We start from the raw sequence: 27,480 nt of genomic DNA, 5'->3' as shown, positions 1-27,480 counted from the left end.
AGTCATTTCGAAATAAGAAACTTGCAACTACATATTTTTTTCACCGTTTCTTCCCTTTTCTGATATTAATCCTTCCAAATTACTACTTGTTACACATAACGAACTACATTTCAAACTCATCCACAATGTCCGATTTTGATTTGTTTTCAGGTGAAGTTCGTATGACGTCATAGTCCGAATCCAAAAAAAAAATATTGTACGAAAATGCAGGAATATATGTTGAATTTGTACAAATTTCAGGTCAAATACTATATTTATGCTTTTTTAATGTTACAAGTACACATTTTTTTGCCGTTTTTTCCATGTTCGTTTCATTCTTTATAGATTTAATTTTGATAACCTTTTTAATCATGTGGATAGCTGGTTCTAATCATTTTATCATAAAAAAAAACTTCCTATTTAAAAAATCATGTTTATAAAGCTACTTTTAAAAGCGCATTTTACAGGGCCCGTCAACTTTGTGCACGCCGTTATTTCAAAACAAATTATGATTAACGTAGGTCCTATGGGCAACATTTGGAAAACCATTTTCGAAAAAAGAAATAACTGTATGACAAATGCAGTACCAATTTTACTTCTCCAATGACCGGATGCATATTTCGACAATCAATCAATTATGATTGATACATGTATCAAAATACTTCTTAAACCTTATATAAACATGAAGAACTAATACAACCGCAAAGATTCAAAAGTATCAAAAACGAAATGGTTTACGGTATATTTGATGATTAAAAAAATGTTCACCATAGATCAAAGTACAATAATGTTACCAATAGGTCACCGAACAACATGACCAATACGTATTACTACAATATTAAATGTTAGTATAATAACAATATATTTTATATATGGAACTCTAAATTAAGAAAACAATTTATAACAAAGTTTGTTTGTTTTGGAAGGAGTACATCGGTTCAAGTGATACAACTACAGTTGTTTTATTTATTCTGGGATAGTTGTTGTGTTGCTACAACATGTAATCCTTATACACAAATCACGATTATTGTCTTTTAAAATTGTGCCTTTGTATACGCTATATCCCTTGATAGAATTGAATATAAAATATATTTGAACGTTGACATCACAACATATATAACCAATGGGATTTATTTTCATTAGCGATGACATGCCTACCGTTAAATATCACGAAAGTCAAATACGATACGTAAACGTTTGTTTGCATGTTACCAAGTTAAACAAATACCCAACTGCAAACAAAATCATATGATTTATTCATTTTATTATCGACTTCTTAAAACATATGCAGAATAACAAAAAAACTGTAAATACAAAACATTGACAACTGTATAAGACGATATTCAAATATGTGTATTTATTTCGTCTTTGGTAAATGTGTTACTAATTTCTTCACTATACTCATCAGTATGATTGCTTTCGCTTTTCTTTTCCACTCGATGAGGCTTTTCAACGATTTCTTCTATTGTATCTTTTAAAGCAAGATTGTTAGTTTCAGTCAGTAGTAATACACATGCCGCTGAGAGCAGGAGAAGTCCACCTAGTAGTAAATACATAAGTCCTGGTATATTTTTACTCTGAAAGTAAAACCATCAATAAAGTTTGTTATAAATTTTAAACAATTTTAAAAATAAGTCGTGTTGTCGAAATTGTAGACAAATTATAGGTAGCCATGAAAAGAGATGATGATACATGTAATAGACCTAACAGTGTTAGTTTAATTTGAAAAAAAAACATCTATACATGGAGTTCACACCGTCTCCATAGAATATCTGTGTGTAATCAGTAACTAATCATAAGGTTTTGTTTCCTATCGATAATTTTTTTAATGTCTATGCGGGAAACAAGGTTGCTGATAAAAAAAAACATACATAGCAATTATATTCCACTAGAAGCACAGTTTGACATTCATATATATTATTTCTCACAGAACTAATTTAAGGTCAAGAACAGTAAATGGGCTATGTCGCACAAAAAAGTGAAAATTCTCCAAAACCTGAAATGCACTTGTTTGGTCTGAACGAAGCCCTATATGTCGTAAGCAAAATCATATGGATCGGAAATTGTCCAGAGGGATCGGTATTTTTTCGCGCTAAAATGAATGACAGAATTGCAAATTAAAAAAAACTTTAATAGCAACATACACTAGTTATTGATATATGCATAGAGCTGATAATAACCTGAACAGTTTGAGTTTGTTTTTGCGATTTGGTAATTGGTAATTTATAAACTCAAACCATATTACGAAATAAATATGCATAAATAAACTCAAACACAACACAAATGGGAATGGGAATGTTTTTAAAGAGCCAAATAGCAGCAAGACAACAAATCGCTTCTGTCTGAAAAACAATATTTGGGTTTTATTTTAAATCTTATTTTATTCAATCAATTCAAAAGAATAAAGTACTCACAGCGTACACAAGTTGTGGTGCCACCATTGATCCAATACGTGAAACTGTGTTATTTATTCCATATCCTACATTTCTGGAGAGAGAAAAAAAATCAAAATTTTCATTTGTTATAAAACTTAATCAAAAGGTGGAGACATTTAAGTACATTTAACATTTAAGTTGATAAGGGCGGGGACAAGACGCCGCTCATGATGATGAAGTTGCTGATTTTGATATCAATTTAAAGACTCAGGTTTGACCCGAATTAGATTCGAACACGCGACCTTCCGCATTGAGTCAAACTGATTATGCTTAAAATGCAAAACAAAACATCATTGAAACATAACGTAATTTGTAAAAATTTAACATAACTGTTTGGCATTTGGTATGTATTATAAAAATAAAATTGAGAATGGAAATGGGGAATGTGTCAAAGAGACTGTCTACCATATTATACCTGACTACAGTTGGATACAGTTCAGAGGTAAATATAATTAAAGCCATCCATCCACAGGAAACACATAGTTTTGATGTCAGAGCAAAGCCGTTTATCCACCTTCCTTTTTCTGGAATATCTAAATAGACATTAACAAATAGCAAAAAGTCATATATTTATTAAGCTGAGAACATAATCAGGTTCCTAAGATGTTGAAAAAGTCAATATGAGGTTACTATAGATGTATTCATTTATCATACAAATATATCATATACAATAAACAAAGGGGTTTTACTTTATAGTCGAATTATATCGTAGTTGTGTATGTAAATTCTATGTGTCTATGCTATAAATCTATGTTCTTTTTTTCTCATACAAGTATTCTCTGTATGTCCCTTGTAGGCCCTTAATTGGTTAGAAAATATGTTTTATCATGTCTTGTCTTATCTTATCTTATTGTATACGGCATGTTATAAAAAGAGATCAGTTTTCATCCTTTTGTAAGGTTACATAAATTGATTTACCTTATTCTTATTTATTCCTTTGATAGTTTTCTGTAGACATTGTCGAACTTTGATTATTGAATTTTCATGGACCGTATTATGGTGTTAAAAAGAGACGAAGCTTTCGATTTTGCTTTTCAAAACACAACAGTCGTAGAAAGATAAAGCTAGTAACATTTATTCATAGAATCAAGAAAATAATCAAATGCATGGATTTATGTTGATTTTTTTACCACATTGCATTTTGTTTGTACTATTTAACAGCAAAGACAACAAAACGACATGTGGAGCTGGATCTGCTTTCCCTCCAGGAGCATCTGAGACAACCTTTCGCTCCTTTCTTAGTCAAGTTGAACTAGCAAAACAATACAGATATAGTCAATGGGATGAGAAAGCAATGGATTACGAATATATTGGTTCGTAAAATTAGGACAAAGAAACACTTACAGTGCTTTTTTTTTCGTAAAAGTGTGTTCGATAACAATGCTTTATCGCAATCTGAGAATACTTCAGAGAGCTATAATACCGTCCTACCATTTAGTAATAATCTGCAACCATATTCTTAATGGATTAATTCTAAACACACACGACCTCATTCTGAATGTTTTATATTTCCTCTTATTTGTTATTCCCCTATCCGGAAATGATGTACATGTTACATTGTAACAATGATTTTAATATCTGTTATCCAATATTTACGGTATTAGGTTGTTCAATAAATACAACAGGTTGAAATTAAACATGTTCAATATTTTGTGTAAACATATTTACTCTCGTTCAGGGAGCTAACGTGTAACTTCAAAAAAAGGGGGGGTAAATCTGATCGGAAAGAAATAAATCGGGGGACAAGGATTTAATCCATAGGTAAAAAAAAACAAAAAAAAACAAGAATTTTCAGAATATTCTTTTTATCAGATTGGGAAAATGATATTTTTTTGGGGGGGAAAATCACAGCCCTTCCCCCTTTGAAGTTGAACGGTCGTTCACCTAAAAAATAAACACGTGGTAATATAATTTTAATATATGTTCTTCTAATTCTATTATATTAGCACATACATTAGCAATACATGTACATATAGTGTTGCTGTCATTTGCAAATATATAAAGTTTTAAGAATCGTTTTGATTTCATTTCAAATTACCAAGAAATTGGAGAACTCCAACAGCTAGACCTGTTAGTCCACCAAGCACAAAAAATACAAGTGTTGTCCATTTCCGTCCAAATCTAGAAAATGATGTAGTAATGATTAATGTTCTATTAAAATCCTGGGTTATTGATATGCATTTGCATGAAAAGTATGACAATTTTTATCCATTCGTTTTATGTGTTTTAGATTTTGATTTTGCCATTTCATTAGAGACTTTTCGTTTGAATTTTCCTCAGAGTTCAGTATTTTTGTGATTTTTTATTATTTGCAGTTTACAGTTTTTTCATAAGAAATTCAATATTACATATATTTCGGTAGTTTTCAATAAATTTTGACTATCACAGGTTGGGAGTGACGAGTTGGGCGCTCCCAAACAGTTATTCGGTTACAGTATTCCTAATTGACCATGTTATGAATAAAATATGAGTTGGGGTATATTTAAGTAAAAATAGTAACTTTACAAAACAAATATCCAAATGATATCCAATTAAATTTGAATTTATATATTTTGTAATTAATTGATTTTACAGAGCAAATATTTTTTTCAATAAACATGACTAGTACTATTATCGACTAACAAACAAATTCTGGCCACACGATGGGTCATCCTCAAATTGTATAAAGTTCTGTTAAATGCCTCATTATGACTTCGAGATAAAGACCAGTGTAGTACCTTTGGTTTGGAATTTATTTAGTTGGTGCACATGTAATATTTCACGGATTGTTAAAAATAGTATCCCTTTTCTCAAATTCCAATAGATTAATGATTTGACAATTTTCCAGATGACCACTCTTACTAGCTAACTCTAGATCTGTGATTTGAATAACTCATTTGCTATGTTCAATATAATATTTTGTTCTTAAATGTATCATTTTATCAGCTTTATTTAATTTATATGAGTTAATACTAGCTGTATTTCTAAGTTCTTGCACTCAAATAAAAAAAAATGAAGATGAAACAGTGGCAGCTCCAGGAGAGGATATTCAGGCGGTCACTTTATTTTAGACGATAAATGCATTTGAGTGGGGAAATATGGCTGGAAACACATCCCTTCTTTTTATAATGGGTTTCGATCCCTCTTTATCCTGGATTGTGTCCGCTTTATCCATGGTCGCACCCCATTTAAAAATGGTTGTATACGCCCCTGTAAAACCGAGGTTTATACCTACCGATTTGTAGCATAAGCGACAATCAATTGAACCGCTTCCATCATTCCTAAAAGGGCAATATTCAGATATATATTTCCGGACAACTGCTGGACACCAAATGATATCGCATAGAAGCCATAACCACATGTTATCCTGTAAATAAAAAAAAACAGTAACAAACGTATGAATAAACGAGATATAGCATACATGTCAAAGAAAATCTACAATAAGAGGAAAACAAACATTTAGACATCAACATACACGGTGTCCAAGATGTGTCGGAGGCTTTCATAATATGTCAACTATATTTATTTGTTAATAGTAGTACTTGTTTTTTTAATCGCAGTTTCTCCCCTTTACAAAAAAAGATTTTTCACCTGCAATGAAAACGTATATCATAATGTGTTTATAAAACAAAATATGTGTAAAATGAATAAAGAGTAGAAAAAGTTTAAAACATAAAAAGAGCACCAACACTCCAGATCCTCATTTTCAAAAGCGTTCCCCAGACGGTTGGTTCCAATGTCAGACTCATCCTGTAAATTGCTTATTTTTGTTTTTATTGACCACAAGTCAAGTGTGACGTTAGTTTTTCTTGTCGTCGAATATCAAACGCTATATAGAATGCAATAAAATTAAAAAACCAACAGTCAACGAAGAAAGCAATTTTCCCTTTTTTCCTTGTTTTGTTCCGCTGTAATAATACAAACCTCATTTCCAAAGTCAAATCTCTAATATAAAAAAATCTGGTACAAATAGAGACCTTGAGAAACAGTTAACCAGCTCACGGTACACTATGTCTTAATCAAACTGCATGTAGTTAGATTATACTAGAACACACCCGTGATATTACGGGTCCGTGACTGATTTAAGTATATAACTATGCACAAGCCTTATTTTAGTATTAGTATTGTCATCTGATAAAGTCATGCCGATTATAAGATATACAGTTTTCTCTGCTTTCAAATCTTTCTGTTTGAACCCGTCGAACTGAAAGTTATCAATTATTGGTAATATTAATTATTTGGAAAACAAAAGGTCCTGGAATGGAGTATTTTTTAAACAACAGCATTGTCCTATATTAGTTATAAAGAAAGTTGAATTCTTTGATTCGCTGTTTTACGTCATGCCCTCTAACAAGTGCATATTGTCTATTAATCCTGAATACATCGTTTGGTGGTGCGCCTGTCAGATGCGGAACGTACAGATAAGGTAATAGGTAACAGGTGAATATACTATTAGTATCGGTATCGGACTCGACCCGGAACTTCTTAATTATTGGCAATATTAATTACGTGGAAAACAAAGGGGCCTGGAGTGGTGTAATTTTTAATCTACACCTTTGTACTATATTAGTTATATATAAAGTTGAATTCTGTGATTCGTCGTTTTTACGTGATGACGGCTGACAAATTGGACCTCGTAATTTTAGTATTATAGATATAGATATAATTACTTGCCAACAAATACCAAGCAAAACTGTAGTTCTAAACAGGTAGCGATTTCTAAATACATCTATAAAAGTCCGTTTTCTTCCCTTTTCTATTCGATTAGATGATTTTACTACTTTACACAGCTCTTCTTTCTTTAGAACTGGTCGTCTGTTCATTTTACCGATCTTTTTTATGACGTCATGGGCGTCATCAATTCTATTCACTGATACAAGCCATCGGTAACTCTCTGGAATTATACTAAAGTAAAACGAGTCTCATTTTATAAAATCCATTCTTGTATGCAACATGTGCAAATGTGTCTGTTTTATGTTTTCTGTGCACCTAAACGCAAGATTGATGTTTACTAAACATGCTAAAACCATAGCTTAAGAAGTTAATGCACCGAACTCGAAAATAGGAAAAGGAAAAATACGAATACTAACCAACAGCTAATAAAAAGTGTAACGCCCAGTTACGTATTTGCCATCGCCCAACAGAAAATTATACCATTAAATGTGTACCCACTGTATTAGTGTACTGTGACTTCTTGTCAAGTATATTAGAAAAAGAACTGGAAAATGCATTCATAATTTGGGTAATTTTTTGTTTTCTCCTCCGTTTTTATGGCAAATCTGTTTGATTCTTCCACCTCAGTTTTTTGTTGTCTATGTTTTTATCTTGTCTTTGGTTTTTTTTATCCTGTCTATATTTTTAACCGAAGCAATAACACTCTTCCAGTTTGTACTAGCATTACCCTCATATAACGTCAGTTTCCATAAGAACTTTGTGAGTTCTGTTCTTTGCACGAGTAAATTTTACTGCAGCTAAAAGGCAAAGGAAATGTTACGTCTTCTGATCGATCAAAAGTGAAGGTCTTTTTAAAACATAATATATAAATATTGGTAAAAATCTACATCATTGTTGACCTTTACCACAAAATACAATTCTTTTTGTACAAAACTGTTTTTCTTCTAAATATCTGTTTACCTTACTTACCATACGCCAATAAACCATGGTACACAAAAAATAGCTGAGGCTATCTGAATATACTTCCAATCGTGTAGAAGCCAGGAAAATAATGCGAATGTCACTGTTCCGAGTGGCCACATGGGTAACGCCAGTATAAATGAACGATATTTGGCAGGGGTAAATTCTGCCATGTACGTTACGTCAATAGTCAGATACCATCCGCATCCCATACCAATTAGAAATCTGAGAGCAGCAAACATTTGCCAACTAACAGAAAATGCTGCAATAACATTAAATATCAGTAGAATGATAATGGATGCGTAGTATGCTGGCTTCCGACCAAACACATCTCCAACCTGACCGGAAATAAATGCGCCGATAAGAAGTCCTCCCATTTGAATAGTAGTTATTGTTGAAATTATCCATTCTCTGTCACAGACAAGATTCCACTGTAATATAAAAAATTTATAGTAAACTGTTTAAATACAAAGAATTGTAAAGATGCTTTAAAGATGTTACATTATTATAATTTTTGTATGTGGCTCATATAAAGAATCTTTTATTTTAAGGAGTATCTTCATGTCTTGATATAACATATATGTTGTTAAATGTTATTGACAAACAAAAAAACTGTTGTCTTGTGTAAAATCTTTGAATTGTTTTAACTGAAAAATTGCGGTTCACATACTTGTTGATGTACAGAATGAATGTTCAATTCAGACACATGTCACAATGAGCATGGGAGATAGAAATTATTCATTACTAGGTTACTGTTTCAAACTAGTCATTTTGGTGACATTTACAGCTTGCTGTTCGGTGTGAGCCAAGGCTCTGTGTTGAAAGTCGTATTTTTACCTATAATTGTTTCTTTTTACACATTGACTCATTGACACTCATGCCACATTTTCTTATTTCCATCTAATTCTTTAGACGGTAAATTGTGTCTTTCAGTCATCACACATAAACAAAAATAGTGGGAGCAGCGAGTCAATTTATACCAAGTAAAGAGAAGTTCATGTTGCTTAATCATCACTTTCTTAAAAAAAAAAAATGGACATAAAAAAAGAGTAAAACCCTTTGAACGGTTAATCAAATATCAAGCGTACATGTACAGCCTGCATGTACATTATGTGTGTACATATACATTTGTGTATCTTATTTTAATATGAAATACTATATGTCAATCTCGAGTCCACGTGGTTCGATCGATAATCGATCTCGATTTCATGTTATTTGTTCGATTATTGACCTTAATCTCGTGGTGTTCAATAAACAATTATACAGAAATACAAGATAGCCATTACCTCGCTTACGATTGTAGACATAGACGTATCGTAGGCCTTTGAGTCACAGTGAAAATCCTCTGAATTATTCTTGAAGCTACATTTATTTATAAATGAGGAGTTCGAAATATATTCATTCCCTAAATCTGTTTTCAAAGTGCAAGTCCAATCCGGAATAGCTCCACCGAATGACATCATTAGTGTGCTCCATGCAATTGTAGCTTTACTTCCATAAACAATTAATGTCAGCACAAACTGAAAGCGACCAAGTCCTCCAAGTTCTAACAACAAATTTTCAAGGTATTCGTTTAAATCAAGAGACATATTTGATGTTAAAACTGCAAATAAAAATTTAGAGTTTATGTATCATGCAAAGAGATTGGACTGGACAGTAGGTGTATAACTAGAAATCATACCTGCCAACTTTTCAAGACGCCCATGGGGGTTTTACGTGCAAGAAGGCTCTCACAGTCCTAAATACCCATCAAGAGGCCTTTAAATGTATCTAAATTGTGGACAAAATTGCTCTTTCAAAATTTCCACTTCAAGGGAGCAAATAGTGACAGTTGGCAGGTATGTTCTACTAAACATGTAATAGTTGCTACTGGACGTTAACATCAATACATCATCATCATCAACAAATTTGCAAACATTTGCAATCGTGTGGATTTCTTCAGTTCTTTTTCGTTTTTTTCTTTACATGACTAGTACTTGTCGAAAACTTTTATAAAAAAAACACCTGAAATCATTCCTGTTAATAAGTGTATACAGAACTTTTCCATAAGACATTTTTCACTTGTGCATCTTTATTTTGAATATTTCAAGCCGAAGTATCCGTTATTTGGCGATATTTCATAACGTTTTGTCATTTTGGTATTTTTCTTTCTTTCTTTTAAACATGTTTTCTATCGTCCTGATTCGATTTGTGGTAGTTATGTATTGACCTTTGGTGTATTTCTCTTTTTATTTTGTCAGTATGGTCATGGAAACCTCCCTTTAATACTTATAATGAATTGAAACCAAACGCTCATCATTAACTTATAACAATCGAATCATGTAGAAATTATTCATCTGATTAGTAGTTTTTATTCAATAGAAACCATATCCTCTAGCTCATTAAACATACTCTCGTGTCATTTTTGTTCAATTTGGATCAAAAGTTTTCTCAAGAACCCAGTCACGATAATACATATTTTTATTACGTAAGATATTTCAAAAGTTTAAACGTTTTATGATCATTATATTTCTTCTATTTTTTTGGCAAAAGATATATAATTTAGTCTTACAATATGATGCATACCAATATCGTAAATTATTCATTAAAAAAATGCGACTTACCAAAGTCTTAATCACTGAATGAATTCAATATTAAAGCTTTATCATCTTAATAGAATCCATTCATACGCGTTATATATGTTAGAATACCAATCTTATAATAATCTCACATCTCATATTTGTGTTAAGAAGGAACAGAATAGGTTCGTACTTCAAATACCCAAATACACATTGACATAGAAGGGATACCAAACTATTCATATTTTAAAGTAATGGTCGAGTTTAATATATCATATTATCTTTTGAATGGTTATATATATATATATATATATTGTGTATTAACACATTGTGGTATGTATCAAGCAAGTACAAGCCCTCGTCTGCCAGAACATATAAATCTTGCTCTTTTTCTGTGTGTATAACATGTATAAGCTTCTTGAAGACTGCAAAAAGGTATCCACGTGCTTCAGGTTTATGCATTTCTATTAGGTCTGATTGCATTGCATTCTTAAGAGAATTTATCTCAAGAATAATGAATGGAATGCTTTTTTCACTGATAAGCAACATGAAGCCAAGTTATTAGTATTTGATATGTTCATTTGTACCTAATGTGCTCTATGTCTCTATATGTTATATAAAACAAAGTGTTTTTCTATGTTGCTATTGTAATTTTGAAAGACTAAAATATATAGTTTACATTATCAAGTGAACCCATTTAACATGTGGAGCTGAATCTGCGTACCCTTCTTGGGCACATGAGATTGTATTGATGGTTTCTATGAGTTTTTTATGTGTACTTTGCTGGTCTGATTATATATGGTCTGTTGGTGTGGGTTTTTCTTTCATTTTTAGTCCAGGCGTTGTCATTTTATTTTCAACTTTTGAGTTAGAATCATCTTCGCTAACCAAGGGTTACGGTCAACTCCCGCTCTCTTCACACGAGGGCGGGAACGGATAGTAACCCTCGTCTAGCGAAGATGAGTTAGAATGTACATTTGGTATCCTTCGTCTCTCTTACAATTAAAGCATTACAATACGATATTGTCACAAATATTGCGATATAAACATCTCGTACGAATCGTATGTCAATTGTTCTCAATTGAATTAAAGTCCAGTGAGGAAAATTTGATTCAGACTTCTGCTGTGAATGAACCAAACCCATTGGTGGCCTTCGACTGTTGTCTGCTCTATGGTCGGGTTGTTGTCGCTTTGACGAAATCCGTATTTCCTTTCTCAATTTTATTTTAACTTGAATTTCTTTCTTATACTCATATATGTTATGCGCACCACTTTTAAGTACAGTGAAACCTTACTTAACCGAATCCTGCATAAACCGAAAACCTGTATCAACCAAACAAGTTCTTAAGCACCGTCATATTAAATAGTATGCGTTGTGAACCTGATAACCGAACATCGACCAAAACCGAACAAAACCTTAAGTCCCGTAGAGTTTCGCGTTAACCATGTTTCACTGTATCATGATTCTGTCATTCATTAGATCTTTACAGGTTGCACATTTTGTTAGTAATCAGAGTAAACGTGGTGCAATTTTGAGTATACTAATTGTGAACCTGAACATTGAAAAAATGTAATTATAACCATTCTATAAGAAACTATTTATTTAGTCTTAGATGCATGATTTTTTATTAGTTTTTTACTGGCTTTGAACTAGCTGTCAGCAACTGTTAGTACTCTCAGATCTATATGTAGTGTTTTTTTTACTGTTGGGATTCCGGCCACGTCCACTCTTCATTTTTGTTAGATGTATTTCTATTTATATCCATCTAATGAGTTGATATACAAAAAAAAGATGTGGTATGATTGCCAATGCGACAACTATCCACAAAGGACCAAATGACACAGACATTAACAACTATGGGTCACCGTACGGCCTTCAACAATGAGCAAGGCTCATACCGCATAGTCAGCTATAAAGAGCCCCGATAAGACAATGTAAAACAATTCAAACGAGAAAACTAACAGCCTTATTTATGTAAAAAAAAAATGAACGAAAAACAAATATGTAACACATAAACAAACTACAACCACTGAATTACAGGCTCCTGACCTGGGACAGGCACGTACATAAATAATGTGGCGGGGTAAACATGTTAGCGGGATCCCAACTCTCCCCCTAACCTGGGACAGTTGTAAAACAGTACAACATAAGAACGAACTATAAAAAGCAGTTGAAAAATGCTTAACTCATCAGATGGAGAAAAATACAAGTGGACGTGGCCAGGTACTTATACATCCCGACACAAAAAGACACAATGAACAGATCTGAGAGTACTCGCAAATATCTGACAGCTAGTTCAAAGCCACTAACAACTAATAAACAAAATCATGCATCTAAGACTAAACTATCAATCCGTACACATGAGCCTTTTTTAGCTGATTTTTACAGTTCTTTCTTATTTTGTACTGTTACACCAATGTCCAAGGCTGGGAAGAATAATGTGATCCCGCTAACATGTTTAACATCGCTATACATTCTGTATGTATGTACCTGTCCTAATTCAGGAAAAACTCTTTTATTCGAGTGTCAGTGATGGTTCTTTTTAGACGAAACCCGCGTCTAGTGTACATAGTTTCAATCCATGTATCTATGTTGAGTTTTTTTACTTGTGATAAAGACTTAAAGCAGGCCAAACTCAAATAACTCTATTTTAGAAACATATTGACCTTCTGTTGATTTTATCGAATAGTGGGAACTGTAAGTAGCAAAACAGATAAAGTTTTTAAACACCAAAAACGTTATTTTTCACTTTAATTATAAATCTGTAAAAACATTTGAGGTACGACGACATAAATGATTGTCAATTTGAAATAGTTTTCTTACGTTTTCTGCCGGGCAAGCAACATAAAATATCATATAGAATTTCCCGGCACTTTTTTCTAAAGCTTGAACTAACGAAACTGTAAATTATAGGATTAATAGCACTACCGAGACAATATGACCTAAAAAATAACTGAAAAAACGACTTATCCAAGTCGTTAAGTCTAAAAAAGAACATGGAATCCGTGGTTCTTATCACAACAAGGATACAATATGGCAAATAAGTTATCATGTATGCAACTGTTACTAAAAACAACATAATTGACGTTCTGCTAACCGATGGCCGACGTTTAGATACCATCCACTCTGAATTAGTTGCTGAGCAGCGGGTGTGTTGCTTTTTAAACGGTGAACTTAATATTCTACTGTTATGCTTCGACTGGTTAGGACGAAGTAATACTTTTTTAGGACTACTCGGTATTGACGTTACACTTGAATTCTGGGAATTCTGAGAATTCAGCAAGTTACATTTATACAACGTGTCTTCTGATGATATATGATCATCTGTTTGACGGATCGATGACTTTCTTGTGCTACTAGTGCTCATCGTAAATACGTCGTCCTCAGCTGAAGAATCGCTTCCTTTGCGGACGTCTACTCTAAATGAGTGCGCATGCTCACTACTTGCTGACATGCTTCGTGTTGCCTTTGTATCGATACAAATTCTTTTCCCTATAACAGAGTAAATAATAACGAACAAGACATCAAAAATTAAATGTACACTCAATAAGGTCCATGTGAAAGCTTCTACAGGGTTATTGTTCAGCATGTAGTAGTTGGTAATCAGACACATTTTCCCTGTGATGCCATTTTTGAGCGGGAATCTCCAGGTACCAAAAAATAACAACATTGGCCAACTAATGAAGGCAGAAATAACCATAGCTATACCAACTATGAGATTTGAAGTCGAGGCTTGCAATCGTAAACGACGTGGTCCGGACATAAATACCCGTAATCTATCAATGGCGATGGAAAGAAGTATAATTGAGGTGGCGTTGTTGCAAAAGAAAGAAATAAACCGTGCAAATTTACATATTATCGGATTGTCAAATTGGACATAATTTGAAATTACAAAGAGCTCAAACGGCAATGTTAAGGCACAGTTAATCAAGTCCAACCAAGAAAGAGCTAGGATGAAAATGTTCGAAGATAACTTTCTATTTCGTATTTTGAAGTGATAAATGTAGCATACTAGTGAATTCCCTGGAACTCCGATAATTAGTAACAAAAGAATGAACACAAATGATGGTAGCATATTCCTTTCAAAAATGTACTGGTTCCAGCGAGGCAAGTCCCACTTAGAGAATGGGCTACTTTCATGTGAAACATTCTCTAGCGATTCAGTACTATTCATGTCAAAGTGCGCTCCAGAGGTTGATAATAATGGTCCGGATGTATTGTACACACTGAAAGAAAAAAAATGAGAAGTCTCAGCATAAAATATTGACAAAATATGGTGTTATAAAAATGTAATCTGAAAGATAATTAAACTAGAGGCTCCAAAGAGCCTGTGTCGCTCATCTTAGTCTATGTGCTTAGTAAACAAAGGCCACATATAGATGCATGTTTGTGCTTTGGTGATTGTGATGTGTTTGTAGATCTTACTTTACTAACATTCTTTCTTTTTACTATTTTATCTATCTATAATGAAGTTGGCCCAGTAGTAACAATGAAAATATTTTTTAAAAATTTGTAAAAATTTATAAAAATTTACAAAATTTGTTAAAAATTGACTTTAAAGGGCAATAACAGGGGCACCAACCCAACAACAGGTTGCCTGATTAGACTGAAAATTTCAGATAGATCTTGAACAAATAAATAATATGATCCTGTCATATTTGCTCAAAATGCTTTGCTTTCAGAGATATGGGCCAAAAACAGCATTTTACCCTATGTTTTATTTTAAGCCATGTCGTCCATCTTAGTTCACGGGAAGGGTCATCGGACACATTTTTAAACTAGATACCCATTTGATGATTATGGACAAGTTTGTTTAAATTTTTCTCAGTAGTTTCACAGAAGATTTTTGTAAAAGATTACAAAAAATTACGAAAAGTTTACTATAAAGGGCAATAACTCTTAGGGGTGAACTGACCATACTGGGTCATTTAAATTTATCTGTAGATGATACTTTGCTGAACACTATTACTGTTACAGTTTATCTCTATCTATAATAATAATCAAAATAATAATCAAAAACAGCAAATTTTCCTTAAAATTATCAATTATGGGGCAGCTACCAAACAACGAGTTGTCTGCTTCATCTGAAAATTTCAGGGCCAATAGATCTTGACCTGATAAACAATTTAAACCCATGTCAAATTTGCTCTAAATGTTTTTGTTTCAGAAATATAAGCAAAAATCTACATTTAACCCCTTGTTCTATTTTTAACCATGGCGGTCATCTTGGTTGATTGGACTGGTCATCGAACACATTTTTTTAACTAAATACCCCAATAATGATTGTGGCCAAGTTTGGTTAAATTTGACCCAGTAGTTTCAGAGGAGAAGACTTTTGAAAAATTAACGAAGGACGATGACGTAGGACGGACGCCAAGTGAGAAGAAAATCCCACTTTGCCCTTTGGGCCAGGTTTACACAAGCTAAAAATGAGATCAGCGGTGTGGTTTAGATATACAATTAATATTCGGTGTAGGTAAACAATTTTTTTCCATATGTCATTTATGTTGTTGTTGTTCTTATCAAACTACAATTAATTGTTATTTTCTACAATTTTCAGAGTAATCTTGTTTGTCCTGCAATCAGACAACTTTTGTACAATAAACAAGTACATGTACACAAATACTATTTGCAGTACTTGTACAAATAAAGTCTCCTGTGACTCCGCTTTTTATATTGAACAAACTGTAATAAACTATAACAATGTATACGTAAATCAGAGACAATTTTTCACTGGGGTAAAGCTGATGATCGTGACTGCCAATATGTCGGATGAAAAAATAGGTCAGCATTTGTAAAGTATGTTTAAGTATTTCTATATCATTTTTTTTACAAAGCATAACATTGGTACATGTACGATGTAAATTTATAATTGATTCACACGGAAATCGAGAAATGTGTATAAAACAGGAAATTGCATTTGAAAAAAAATCGCAAGGTCGTTAAAAACTTCCATTTGTTTGTTTCCACGCTCAGATAAGCCACGGCACGTGTTTTAAGAGCAAAACTGATAGGGAGGGTGATATGTACAAATTACGAGAAGAAAAGGAACGGGAACCGGTATTTTTTTAAGACCAAAGTATATTCTAATGCAACAACGTTTGTAACGTTCATTTTGATTGGATAACGTCACTTATTAACATGGCATCAATTGACAATTAATGCTATGGGACGTACGCGCAAGCGCAGACGGCATATGACAGATTTTAAATACATGTTTTAACGTTGTTTTCTGTCAGTTTAATTAGAATGGAGATAACAATATTGTATTTTAAGCTCCGACGGCATCAATTGGGGATTTGATGGTCGCAAATACCCGTTTTCAGTCTCCGCTAACGCGTCGCCAGTAAACTTAATTTGCGACCATCAAATCCCCAATTGATGCCGTCGGAGCTTGAAATACAATACAGTTAATTCCTAAATGGACCAGAAAACACTAAGTCTGTACGAATAAAATATTCTTTACTTTCAGCAAAGTTTTGTATTTACAAAAATACAAATTTCTTATGTCTACTTATCAAAAAGGGCTGGCTATCAGTGTCGCCTATGGAGAAATGAATTATCAGTTATGGCATCTATATTTGTTCTCTCAAAAGTTTCTCCTATGTTAAATGTTCTAATTTTTTTTAGTTTCAAATGAAATGGAATCAAAAGAGGTTTCTCGACATTATACTTCTACAACACATTTACCTAATATCTTGTTTATCAAACACTAAGAAAAACTGTGTTGTTGTCTTATTAATTGACGTATATCTATATTTACATATAGCAAAATGTATAGGTTACGGAAAATATCTCTTATGCTATGTTTTTACAAGATACCAAGAAACATAATTTGATATTATCAATACGGTTTAACCTTACCGTCAACATGTGCGAACTCAGGATATCCACAGTCTTTTTGTGAAAACTATATAATATAGGTTAACCCGGCTGCAGTTAAAAAAAATTAGAAAATGTACTATATATAATTAAAATACAAATGTCAAGCCATAAGAACGTGACCCCGGCTTTTTTTCTAACCATTCCCCTCTTTCGGGCCTTTTCTAATCAGTCACTGTCAAAGCTATGCGACTAGAAAAATTAGTATAAAATCAGAAAAGTTTTGGAAATGACCATTTTAGTGTAGTAATCTTTTTCAAAGCCACGAAAGCCTTTCATTGTGAAATGTTAGTCTAGAATATAAAGATAAACATGAAATGTACTACCGAAAAAAAAAAAATTTTCTGTTATGTTATTTAATTTTTATACTTACATAATTTTAATTTTTGAATTTTAATTGATAATCCATCTGAACAATTACGAAATGTAAATCCTAACTCGGTATGTGTGTTTATATGATACGTTTGTGTGTGTCGCTCCTCAAACAGGAAACACACGTTACATATATTAATATATATGTTGTCACTTATACGTATTAAGCCCACTGTTTATTGGAAATGCTACACTGTATTAAAACGTGTATCGATAACAATGAGAACAAAGTGTTATAATGTTCATAATCCGGATATTATCATTCTATTAATTGACGATTTAACTGCTAGTCTCTAGGATGTTTTTTAATATTTTATAAAGAAAAAATGCATTAATGCATAAATGCGTGGAATAATGATTTATATCACAGGAAATGATTATTGATATTTTTATCGTTGTATGTTGTAGTGACAAGTCACGAGATATTTCTATATTTCTAAATTGTAGACTAACAGAAGGTGGCAAAAATTAACGAATATCAGGAAAACATTGATTTTATTCTGAAAAAATCACACACAGTCTAGTCTTTAACTTTGTATGCGCATCTCTGCATTTATAGAAAGTATCCAGATTTTTTTTAACAAGATTTTGTTTGGCCAGTGAATCAGACCAATAAAACTGCTGACAAAATTCATTTCAAATTCTTAAGAAGATTCTTATAGAGAATACGTCCCTTCTGACCGTTAACAAAAATATACCTAAATGTACCCCCCTTTTTTCGCATGCATACCAACTATTTTATAGATTAAATCATCCAAAAACAAATAGATCCAATATGAGCAATAAACAGATAAACACAACCCGTTAAAAGTGAAGATTCGGAGGAGTTTTAATTTAATTTTGAGTATAGGTTTACTGGGATAAGTATATACCAGCACGTGTACTGTATTGTGTAGATATGACAAAGCAAATGTCATTCCAAAGTCACTTTCTAGTGGGGAGTAGCCTAGGAGGGGTTCTGATCCCGAAATCCCTGATTTAAAAAAAACAATTTAAATCCCGACATCCCGATACTAAAAAAAAAAAATCCCGGATCCCAAAAGGATCAATCCCGAAACCCCGAGCTTTAAAAAACCCGATCCCGGAATCATGATAAAGGTCCTACTCCCCTTTTCTAGTAGTCGAAACATCTTGTAAACTGTTATGAAACCTGTACGCTAATGAATTAAATTAACTGAGTAATTGTTAAATCGCATCATAATTATTAAATCTAGTCGTAGATTTAATTTATGATAAAAAAAAAAAATGTAAAAAATATAAACTATTCTTGTGGTAAATTGCTTTAACAAATATATCAAAAACATAAAATTAAATATTTGATGTTGGTGTGTGCCAAGTTTAAACAAAAACATTGTACTGTACAGTGTACACATAATTGGCATTACAAGTGTGTGTTAAAAGGATGGTAATCATGCAATAATCAATTTTTTATCCTATGATCAGAATAAATTTATGTAATTAATTAATATTGGTTATAATTAAAAATTCATTGTATGAAGAGAAATTTATAACCAAAAACAATGATAACATTTATGAATCAAGTAATCACATATGAAATAAGTAATCACTTATTAATCACGTTATCACTTATGATTAAAATAATCTCCTATGATACAACTTACAAGTAATTACTTATGAATAAAATAATATCTTATGATTCAAGTTATTACTTATGAATTATGTCATCGCTTGTGATAATTTATGTTATATAGATATATATTTATGAATAAAATAATCTCTAATGAATTAAGTAATCAATTATGAATCATGTAATTAAAATCCGACAGCAGTAATCAGACGATTACCACATTTTAAAATAAACAAACGTGTAATCACAACAGGCATACAAACCGGCAAATATCTCAAACCTAATGTTTCTACAATGCACACAAGCTAAGAATAAGAACATCAAACTGGATGTTTCTGGCAATTCAATAGTCCAAATAATAATGACATCTTGTAAGGCTATCATATATTTTTTTCTTTGACAGTCAACAATGGTCAAAGCAAAAATTTAAAATAGCCTTCCAAGACGTCATAATTATTTGGACTAGGCTCAATTCATAATGGATTTTTTTGGGAAAAAAAATTGTTTCAAGTTTTTGGAGAAAAATAATTTGTTTTTGACCCTGACCTGCCACTATATGTTATGCTAAATTTGAAAGAAAAAAATGTTTTCGACTTTTCGCCAAAAAAATAGATTGTCCAGAAAAAAATCCAGAGCCCCCCCCCCCCCCCCCCCCCAGGTAATCAAATGGTTGCTGTCTAAGTCATCGATATAAAGTTCATGCAGACGCCAAACATGGGCAGACAAAATACTGCATGAGAGCAATAAAATTCTGAACTACAAAGTTTTCTTATATAAATAAATAAATTATAAAAAAAGAGTAATTCTTGCAGCACAAGACTAAGAAACTGTGGCTGTTGTGCGAAACAAATATGCGCGTCTCACACAGAAGCTTCTATTTATATGGATAGTCGACCTTCCTATGGATAGAAACAAGTGCCTATGATATAATTCTAATTATAAGCGTAAATTGTACAAATAACGATGCAATAAAGTTAATTCTAAAAAAAAAATATTATTTATTTCACTTTGTTAAATTATTGCTTAAACAAATAAAACATCGATGGACACAATGAATGAAATAATTGCTTAGCCTTTCTACCTAGTTTCTTCTCTTTCAATGTTTTAGAAAAAAGGAAGTACGTCACTGTGAGTTTGGTGACGTTTGCTGCAGCTAAACACCACAAACGTTTTAAGATAACACAAAGACAACTATAAACCAGACCATTGCGGATAAGAGATTTAAAATATATTTTTAATTCCTATTAAATCATAAATGCTTGGAATAATCATTTATACCGCAGGAAATTATTATTGATATTTGTATCTCTGTATGTTGTACTGACAAGTCACGAGACATTTCCATTTTTTTAATTTGTAGACTAACAGAAGGTGGCAAAAATTAACGAATTTCAGGAAAACATTGATTTAATTTTACAGTATAGTCTATAAAACACATTGTAGGCGCATCTTTCCAGAAAAAAAATACTGGCTTTTCATTAAATTTTGTTTAGGGTTTAGGATGAAAAGACGGTGTCAGATTGCGGTCATGAAAGAAAATAAATATATGTTGTTCCTTCAAGAAATTACATGTATGTCGTTCCTGCTAGATGCTATGTCGTTACCATAAGATACCATTTCGTTCCCTCAGGATAGGCTATGTCATTCTCACAAGATATCATTTCGTTCCCTCAGGATAGGCTATGTCGTTCCCTGAAGATGCTATGTCGTTTTCATAAGATAGTGTTCTTGTTTCCACAAGAAAGTTTTTTCGTTCTCAAAACATGCTATGTCGTTTCTACAGTGGCAGAATGCGGCCATGAAAAATAAAATATATGGTGTTCCATTATAAATATACTATGTTGTTCCATTAATATACTATGTTGTTCCCTCAAGATGTTATGTTGTTCCCTCAATATAGTTATCTCGATCCCTCAACTAAGATAATTCTAAATGGGAAATGAATAATATATCATAACAATTTTATAGTTTTGTTGAGAGAACAACATAGTATATTGTGGGAACGAGATAACTATCTTAAGGGAACAACATACCATCTTGCGGGAATTACAGAGTATTTTGAGGAAACAAGATAACTTTCTTGTGGAAACGACATAACATAGCATCTTGAGGGAACGAGATAATTATCGTGTGGAAACGACATGTGATTTTGATGGAACGACATATTATTTTGAAGGAATGACATATCTTGAGGGAACTACATAATATCTTGAGGGAACGACCTATCATCTTGAGGGACCGACATATAGTATCTTGATGGAACGAGATAACTATACTGTGGGACAACATAGTATCTTGAGGGAACGAGATAACTATCTTGTGGAAACGACATAGCATCTTGAATGAACAACATAATATCTTTAGGGAACGACATAATATCTTGAGGGGACAGCATTTTATATTTTTCATGGCCGCATTCTGCCTTCTTACGTTTCCCTAAGATTGTTATCTCTTTCCCTCAAAATACTATGTCGTGCCTTAAAGATTGTTTCCTCAAGATGGTTATCTCGTTCCCTTAAGATACTATTTAGTTCCCTCAAGATATCATGTCGTTCCCTCAAAATATTATGTCGTTCCCCTAAGGTGCTATGTCGTAATTTATCTTTTTCCCTCAAGATATTATGTCGTTACCCAAAGATGATATGTTGTAATCTATCTTGTTCCATCAAGATGCTATGGCGTTTCCACAAAACAATTATCATGTTCCCATTTTTTTTTCTTTTTCGGCTGCATTCTTCCACCATAGGACACGAAGATTATATTAAGACAATGGTATTGCTATATTGTGGGAACGACATTATATCTTGAGGGAACGATATAACATCTTTGGAAAACGGAATAACTATAGTGTTGTAACGACATTGCATTTTGAGGGATCGAAATATCTATCTTGTGGGAAAGACGTTGCACCTTGAGGGAACGACATAATTAATATTGAGTGAACAACATATTTTTTTGCTTGGCCACATTCTTCCATTGTAATAAGCAGATACCATATTATTTTGATATGACACAGTCAAATTAATGCCAAAGTTAACATGAATTAATTATATGGATGAAGAAAAGGTATAAGAGTAAATGTACATTGTTTAAGTGATATACTAGTATACTTTAAAGTTTCATGGGTCGGTTGTGGATACAAAAGTGAAACATACGGACGGACTGTTCGTCACTACTATTGAAAAACATGATGTTTCATCCATTCGACTGTTTAAACTTAGTGTAATACATTGCTTAGGCATGGGATGACAATCATTACACTTTCAAAGCGACAAAGGATTGAGCAAGAACGTATTGACTTCTATTTCACTATTTCATCAAACAGAAAGAAATACCCTATAGACTATTACACCCGCATGAAAAAAAAATCCACAGAAATATTATTTACCTACGAAAAAATGTTTAACCCCAAACGCCTAGCCTATTTTAAAATAACATAGCTGAATTATGATTCCAAGTCTGTATAATATCTAGATAGATTTAAAGTCTAAGGTACGAAGCATTTGATTTTAGGAGGCAGTCTTTGATATTTGCGAGACAAAAAATGACTCTGAGTTTTGCCTTAAACAGGTTCTGACTGGGACTGGATTGAAAACAATAATCTTGTCCTCTTTTTTTTGCTATTAGAAACAAAAACTTCCAACCGAATTATTCAGCATTTTATGAACATGATGAATAAAAACGTGCGGTTTTATTTTTTGTTGTAGCCGGAATGCATGTCTGACCGGAATGTCTGTTTCGCCGAACTGATATTTGTTTAATTTTTTCAAGGCCTGACTGGAACCTGCCTGCTGGGTATGGCCTTTATGGCTCCATTTGTCGAACGCTATTCAGAAATGTGTTGCCATTTCAGACTCATTTGTAGCCTTAAGTTTGGTTTTGAACCAGTCACTTCCCTTGTTGGGTGAAACATCTATAATACTAAAATTACGAAGTCCAATTTTTCAGCCGTCATCACGTAAAAACGACGAATCAAAGAATTCAACTTTATATATCACTAATATAGTACAAAGATGTAGATTGAAAATTACACCACTCCAGGCCCTTTTGTTTTCCACGTAATTAAAATTGCCAATACCGATACCAATAGTATATTCACCTGTTACCTATTACCTAATCTGTACGTTCCGCATCTGACAGGCGCACCACCAAACGTTGTATTTAGGGTTAATATGCTATATACACGGGTCATAATCACAGGGTTGACACTACTAAATTGTCAAATAGCTACCTATTGTAGTATTTTAATCAGTAAGACTTTCTAAGATAACAAGACTAAAAATGAGGAACAGTTTTCAATTTGTTAGTGGGCATACATGACGTAAAACAGCGAATCAAAGAATTCATCTTTATTTATAACTAATATAGGACAATGTTGTTGATTAAAAAATACTCCATTCCAGGACCTTTTGTTTTCCAAATAATTAATATTACCAATAATTGATAAGTTCCAGTTCGACGGATTCAAACAGAAAGATTTGAAAGCAGAGAAAAACAGTGTATCTTATAATCGGCATGACTTTATCAGATGACAATACTAATACTAAAATAAGGCTTGCGCATAGTTATATACCTTAATTCAGTCACGGACCCGCGATATCACGGGTGTGTTCTAGTTTTAACTAAACATTTGGATACAAATTGTTGTTTGTCTTTCTTAACTAGTGTCGGTCGTATTGTAAATTTCATGTATGAAATTGTAGATTTTTTTTCTCTGGAAAGACATGGTATGTCATTGTAACTATCATTTCAATAGAGTTATCAAAGTAATTATTCCATATTTGGCATGGCTGACCATACTATACAAAGGGATTTCAACATATTACACTGTAGTCACATTTGTAAATATTCATATTGTATTTAGCTTTTAAAATTGTCCGAAGGTCACATGAAAGTGTTATACTCACTGTTTAACCCCAGCGATTAACTAATAACCCTATTTCTTACTTAATTTATTCCGTCCATTTGATTTTAACGTCCAGTGGTAAATAGTTCATGCATTTTCAGGACTCCTTTCACTTCAGAATAGGTTCTTTTAAATCGACTAAGGGAGGTCCTACATGTACCTCGGTTTGTAAACATACATACGAAAATGTAGTCAGGGAACAAACATTTGACTTTGAAAAAAGGGGGGGTGGGGTTATGGTCTTGGTTTTTAACTGAAAAAAAAATTCGGATCTCTAATTTGACGCACAAAAATATTGTGGTAACTGGTTAAGCAGATGACCAAAATCTAGATTGTTGTTGAATTTTGAAAAAAAATTGATCGAAAGCGTCGAAAAACTAAATACAAATGTTCATACGAAAAAAAAGACCCCCCCCCCACACACACACCTTTCCCCACTACCTTGAGGTTGAATGGTCGTTCCCTTTTCAATTAATTACAAAAAAATTTACATAGTAGATGTTCACACAAACAACTTTCAATGCGAGACAACTATTCGTCGAATGGTATAACTTTTTAGGGGATTTTTTTATTTGTTGTACAATTTAATTTAAAAATCATTTTTGCAACTTATATTTATAATTTTCCTGGAAAGATAAAACATACAGAAAATACATTTATCAAAATATTACTATCATTACACCACATCCGCTTTTCCAAAGTATATGACATAAATTAATGAAGAATGGTGATAATATACACTTATATTTACTAGCTATGAGACCAAACCTTGTCTATAATCCTCTTGAAACTAGTAATGCATGTATTTCCATAAAACAAAATTAAAATGATTGACAATTTTCTCTCATTATTTTCTGAGTTTTCAGATAATTGCAATTTGATCTTTACATACATAAATAATTATATATCAATGTTATATAATTTGAACTATAATTTATCGTCCCTCTAACACATACTATTCCCGACCACTTCACTTAGTGAAATAGTTTGTGTCCAATAAACTTGCTATTGTCCTCTTGTACCCTTTAAATACGTGTATGTGTTGAAAGAAACTTTTTAACTATCATTGAACATTATACAGTGTCAATAATATTGATGAAAGTTCCGATCCTGATGTATGCAACAATTCGTCTCATTGCATTTTTGGGGTTATTCTTTAAAAAAAATTCAGTCACATGAATCACGAATTTTATTATTGTATAAAATATAACAAATATTCCACAGTGTGCAGTAAGATTTCATAAGGGGGATTTGGATCCTAATGTTCCCTTTAAGGTTTATGTACCCTTCTGTAGCCATTTTTGTACGAATTTTTCAAACTTCAATTGTATCAAAACTACAGGTATAATGAATTATAGAGATAGGCCATTTAGTACATATCCAAAGGGGAAACTTGATGCAAAGTATTATTTTTTACTGATGCATTGCATTTGATAGAAAAAGAGCACTTGGTGGCAAATAAATCAAGATTTTTATAGAAAATCCATAGCCTTTAATACAGAGATTTTTGTTGTGAAATTTGAAACATAAATGATTGTTTACAAAAAGTTCTAAGAAAATGTCTACAGAAGGGTATATAAACCTTAAAGCCCACTAGACGTTTAACAACCACTATCAATCAATAAATGCACTTTATGACAATATACCACTGAACTTATGAGAATGAATTTTTATTAGTATCAGCAAGGGAATAGCAATAGTGGGTTTTTAATTTGATACTTAATTATAAAATATCTTGACACTAAAACATGGTCTTTAAAGAATATTTGTCTGATAAATTATTTAGCTTAGAGAGCAATCATTTTACTTTAAAGATAGGAGTAAGTTTGTTTTGAAAACTTTTTTAGAGCAAAGCAAAAAAAAATAATTTTAAAGTTTTTCGACCCTTTCAATCCATTTTTTTCTTTCTTCAAAATGAGACACTATAAGGTAGGGGAAATCTAGATTCAGAATATATAATATCTTTGTGAAGAAAAAAAACTTCCCCTCCCCCTTTTGAAGTTAAATTGTCGGTCCCTTACAACTACACGAATCAATTGTACTTACGCCATGGCCTCGTGGAAGTAAAGTTTTAAAATGTCAATTTCCTCATGTCAGCTACTTTTAAGTTTCATCCAAGGTAAACAAATATCTATATTTGAATATAATTCCGCGAAAGGAAGTCAATTTGCTCATAATATGTTTGTATAATTTATTCATCTTATTATTTTGAACGGAAAACAACACTTTATCCAGGTCAAAGACGCTTGTTTGTAGTAGGTTCATTGAAGATTTCGGTCTTAAAGTATACTGATGGTATACAAAAGTGCAACATTTTCTTTTCTAAATAGATTTTAAAGTTTTTTGAAGTTTTTAAATTATATGAGACATCAACCCAACAAAAGGTTTAAAAAAAGACAATTATGAACACAATAAAAAAGGGTTCACAATCTAGATTCAGAATATATATATAATAATATCTTTGTAAAGAAAAAAAACATCCCCTCCCCTATTGAAGTTAAATTGTCGGTCCCTTACAACTACACGAATCAATTGTACTTACGCCATGGCCTCGTGGAAGTAAAGTTTTAAATGTCAATTTCCTCATGTTAAACAATAAAAAAAGGGCTCAAAATCTGAATTTAATGACAAACAAGACACGTGTCATGTGTCAACTTCTTTGTTGTGCTACAAATATAAGAATAAAATTATATGAGTTTGATTTACATGTTGCGAATGGAAATCGCACGCTTTTTACCCCATTATAATTCGTATGGACGATGATGTACTGTGACTTGTATATCTAAATCAATGTAAGTTGTTTTTAACATTTCGAATTTTCACATTACGCGATGTTTATCCAAATTTGAACTTTATTCCTTCGAATGTCGAAAAAAAAACGAAAAGATGATTTATTTGATTTATTCCAATCTGTTATTAATATCAATAATTTCCCAATATTTATTTCCTTTTCTGTAGAAATTATTTGTCTTACACATAAACATTTTCATTTCAAATATTTAGGTAAAACCATCCTATCTTTTGTACTTGTATATCTAATTTGGAAGTTTTGAAACACTCTCGAAGTCAAATTAATTTAAAATACCGAAAAAGGCATTAAAATTGTAACACACTACGCCAATAAACATTTCTTTTATCAAATTAAG

At 32.3% G+C, this 27,480-nt stretch overlaps 2 protein-coding genes across 5 annotated transcripts; both read right to left on the bottom strand.

Moving 5' to 3' along the window:
• Nucleotides 1-1,259: 1,259 nt before the first annotated feature.
• LOC134690080 (solute carrier family 22 member 4-like) lies at nt 1,260-9,625 on the bottom strand. Its single transcript, XM_063550055.1, has 8 exons — nt 9,314-9,625; nt 8,037-8,458; nt 7,068-7,298; nt 5,629-5,760; nt 4,453-4,535; nt 2,830-2,947; nt 2,394-2,466; nt 1,260-1,556 (listed from the first exon to the last, which is right to left on the bottom strand). The coding sequence occupies exons 1-8, from the start codon at nt 9,614-9,616 to the stop codon at nt 1,323-1,325; spliced, it is 1,596 nt and encodes a 531-aa protein (XP_063406125.1). The 5' UTR covers nt 9,617-9,625; the 3' UTR covers nt 1,260-1,322.
• Nucleotides 9,626-13,320: 3,695 nt separating this feature from the next.
• On the bottom strand, nt 13,321-26,926 carry LOC134691163 (alpha-2Db adrenergic receptor-like). 4 transcript variants are annotated; one of them, XM_063551465.1, is made up of 2 exons: nt 26,877-26,926; nt 13,321-14,812 (listed from the first exon to the last, which is right to left on the bottom strand). In XM_063551465.1, the coding sequence occupies exons 1-2, from the start codon at nt 26,879-26,881 to the stop codon at nt 13,387-13,389; spliced, it is 1,431 nt and encodes a 476-aa protein (XP_063407535.1). In that variant the 5' UTR covers nt 26,882-26,926; the 3' UTR covers nt 13,321-13,386. The 4 variants fall into 4 exon arrangements, with proteins under 4 accessions (XP_063407535.1, XP_063407534.1, XP_063407536.1 ...); XM_063551464.1 differs by lacking the exon at nt 26,877-26,926 and adding an exon at nt 26,381-26,564; XM_063551466.1 differs by lacking the exon at nt 26,877-26,926 and adding an exon at nt 17,842-18,009.
• Nucleotides 26,927-27,480: the final 554 nt, after the last annotated feature.

This window comes from Mytilus trossulus, chromosome 11 (assembly GCF_036588685.1).
Source record: "Mytilus trossulus isolate FHL-02 chromosome 11, PNRI_Mtr1.1.1.hap1, whole genome shotgun sequence".
Taxonomy (NCBI): Eukaryota; Metazoa; Mollusca; class Bivalvia; order Mytilida; family Mytilidae; genus Mytilus; species Mytilus trossulus.
Note: the sequence above shows the minus strand (reverse complement) of the source record. Positions and strands in the feature narration are given on the sequence as shown.

Excerpts from the sequence above, each read along its gene's own strand:
- LOC134690080 (XM_063550055.1), bottom strand. The coding sequence starts at position 9,616 with ATGTCTCTTGATTTAAACGAATACCTTGAAAATTTGTTGTTAGAACTT. Across the intron at positions 7,299-8,036 it reads CCATGGTTTATTGGCGTATG|TATAATTCCAGAGAGTTACC; the intron begins GTAAGTAAGGTA and ends GTTTTACTTTAG. Across the intron at positions 2,948-4,452 it reads TGGAGTTCTCCAATTTCTTG|ATATTCCAGAAAAAGGAAGG; the intron begins GTAATTTGAAAT and ends ATGTCTATTTAG.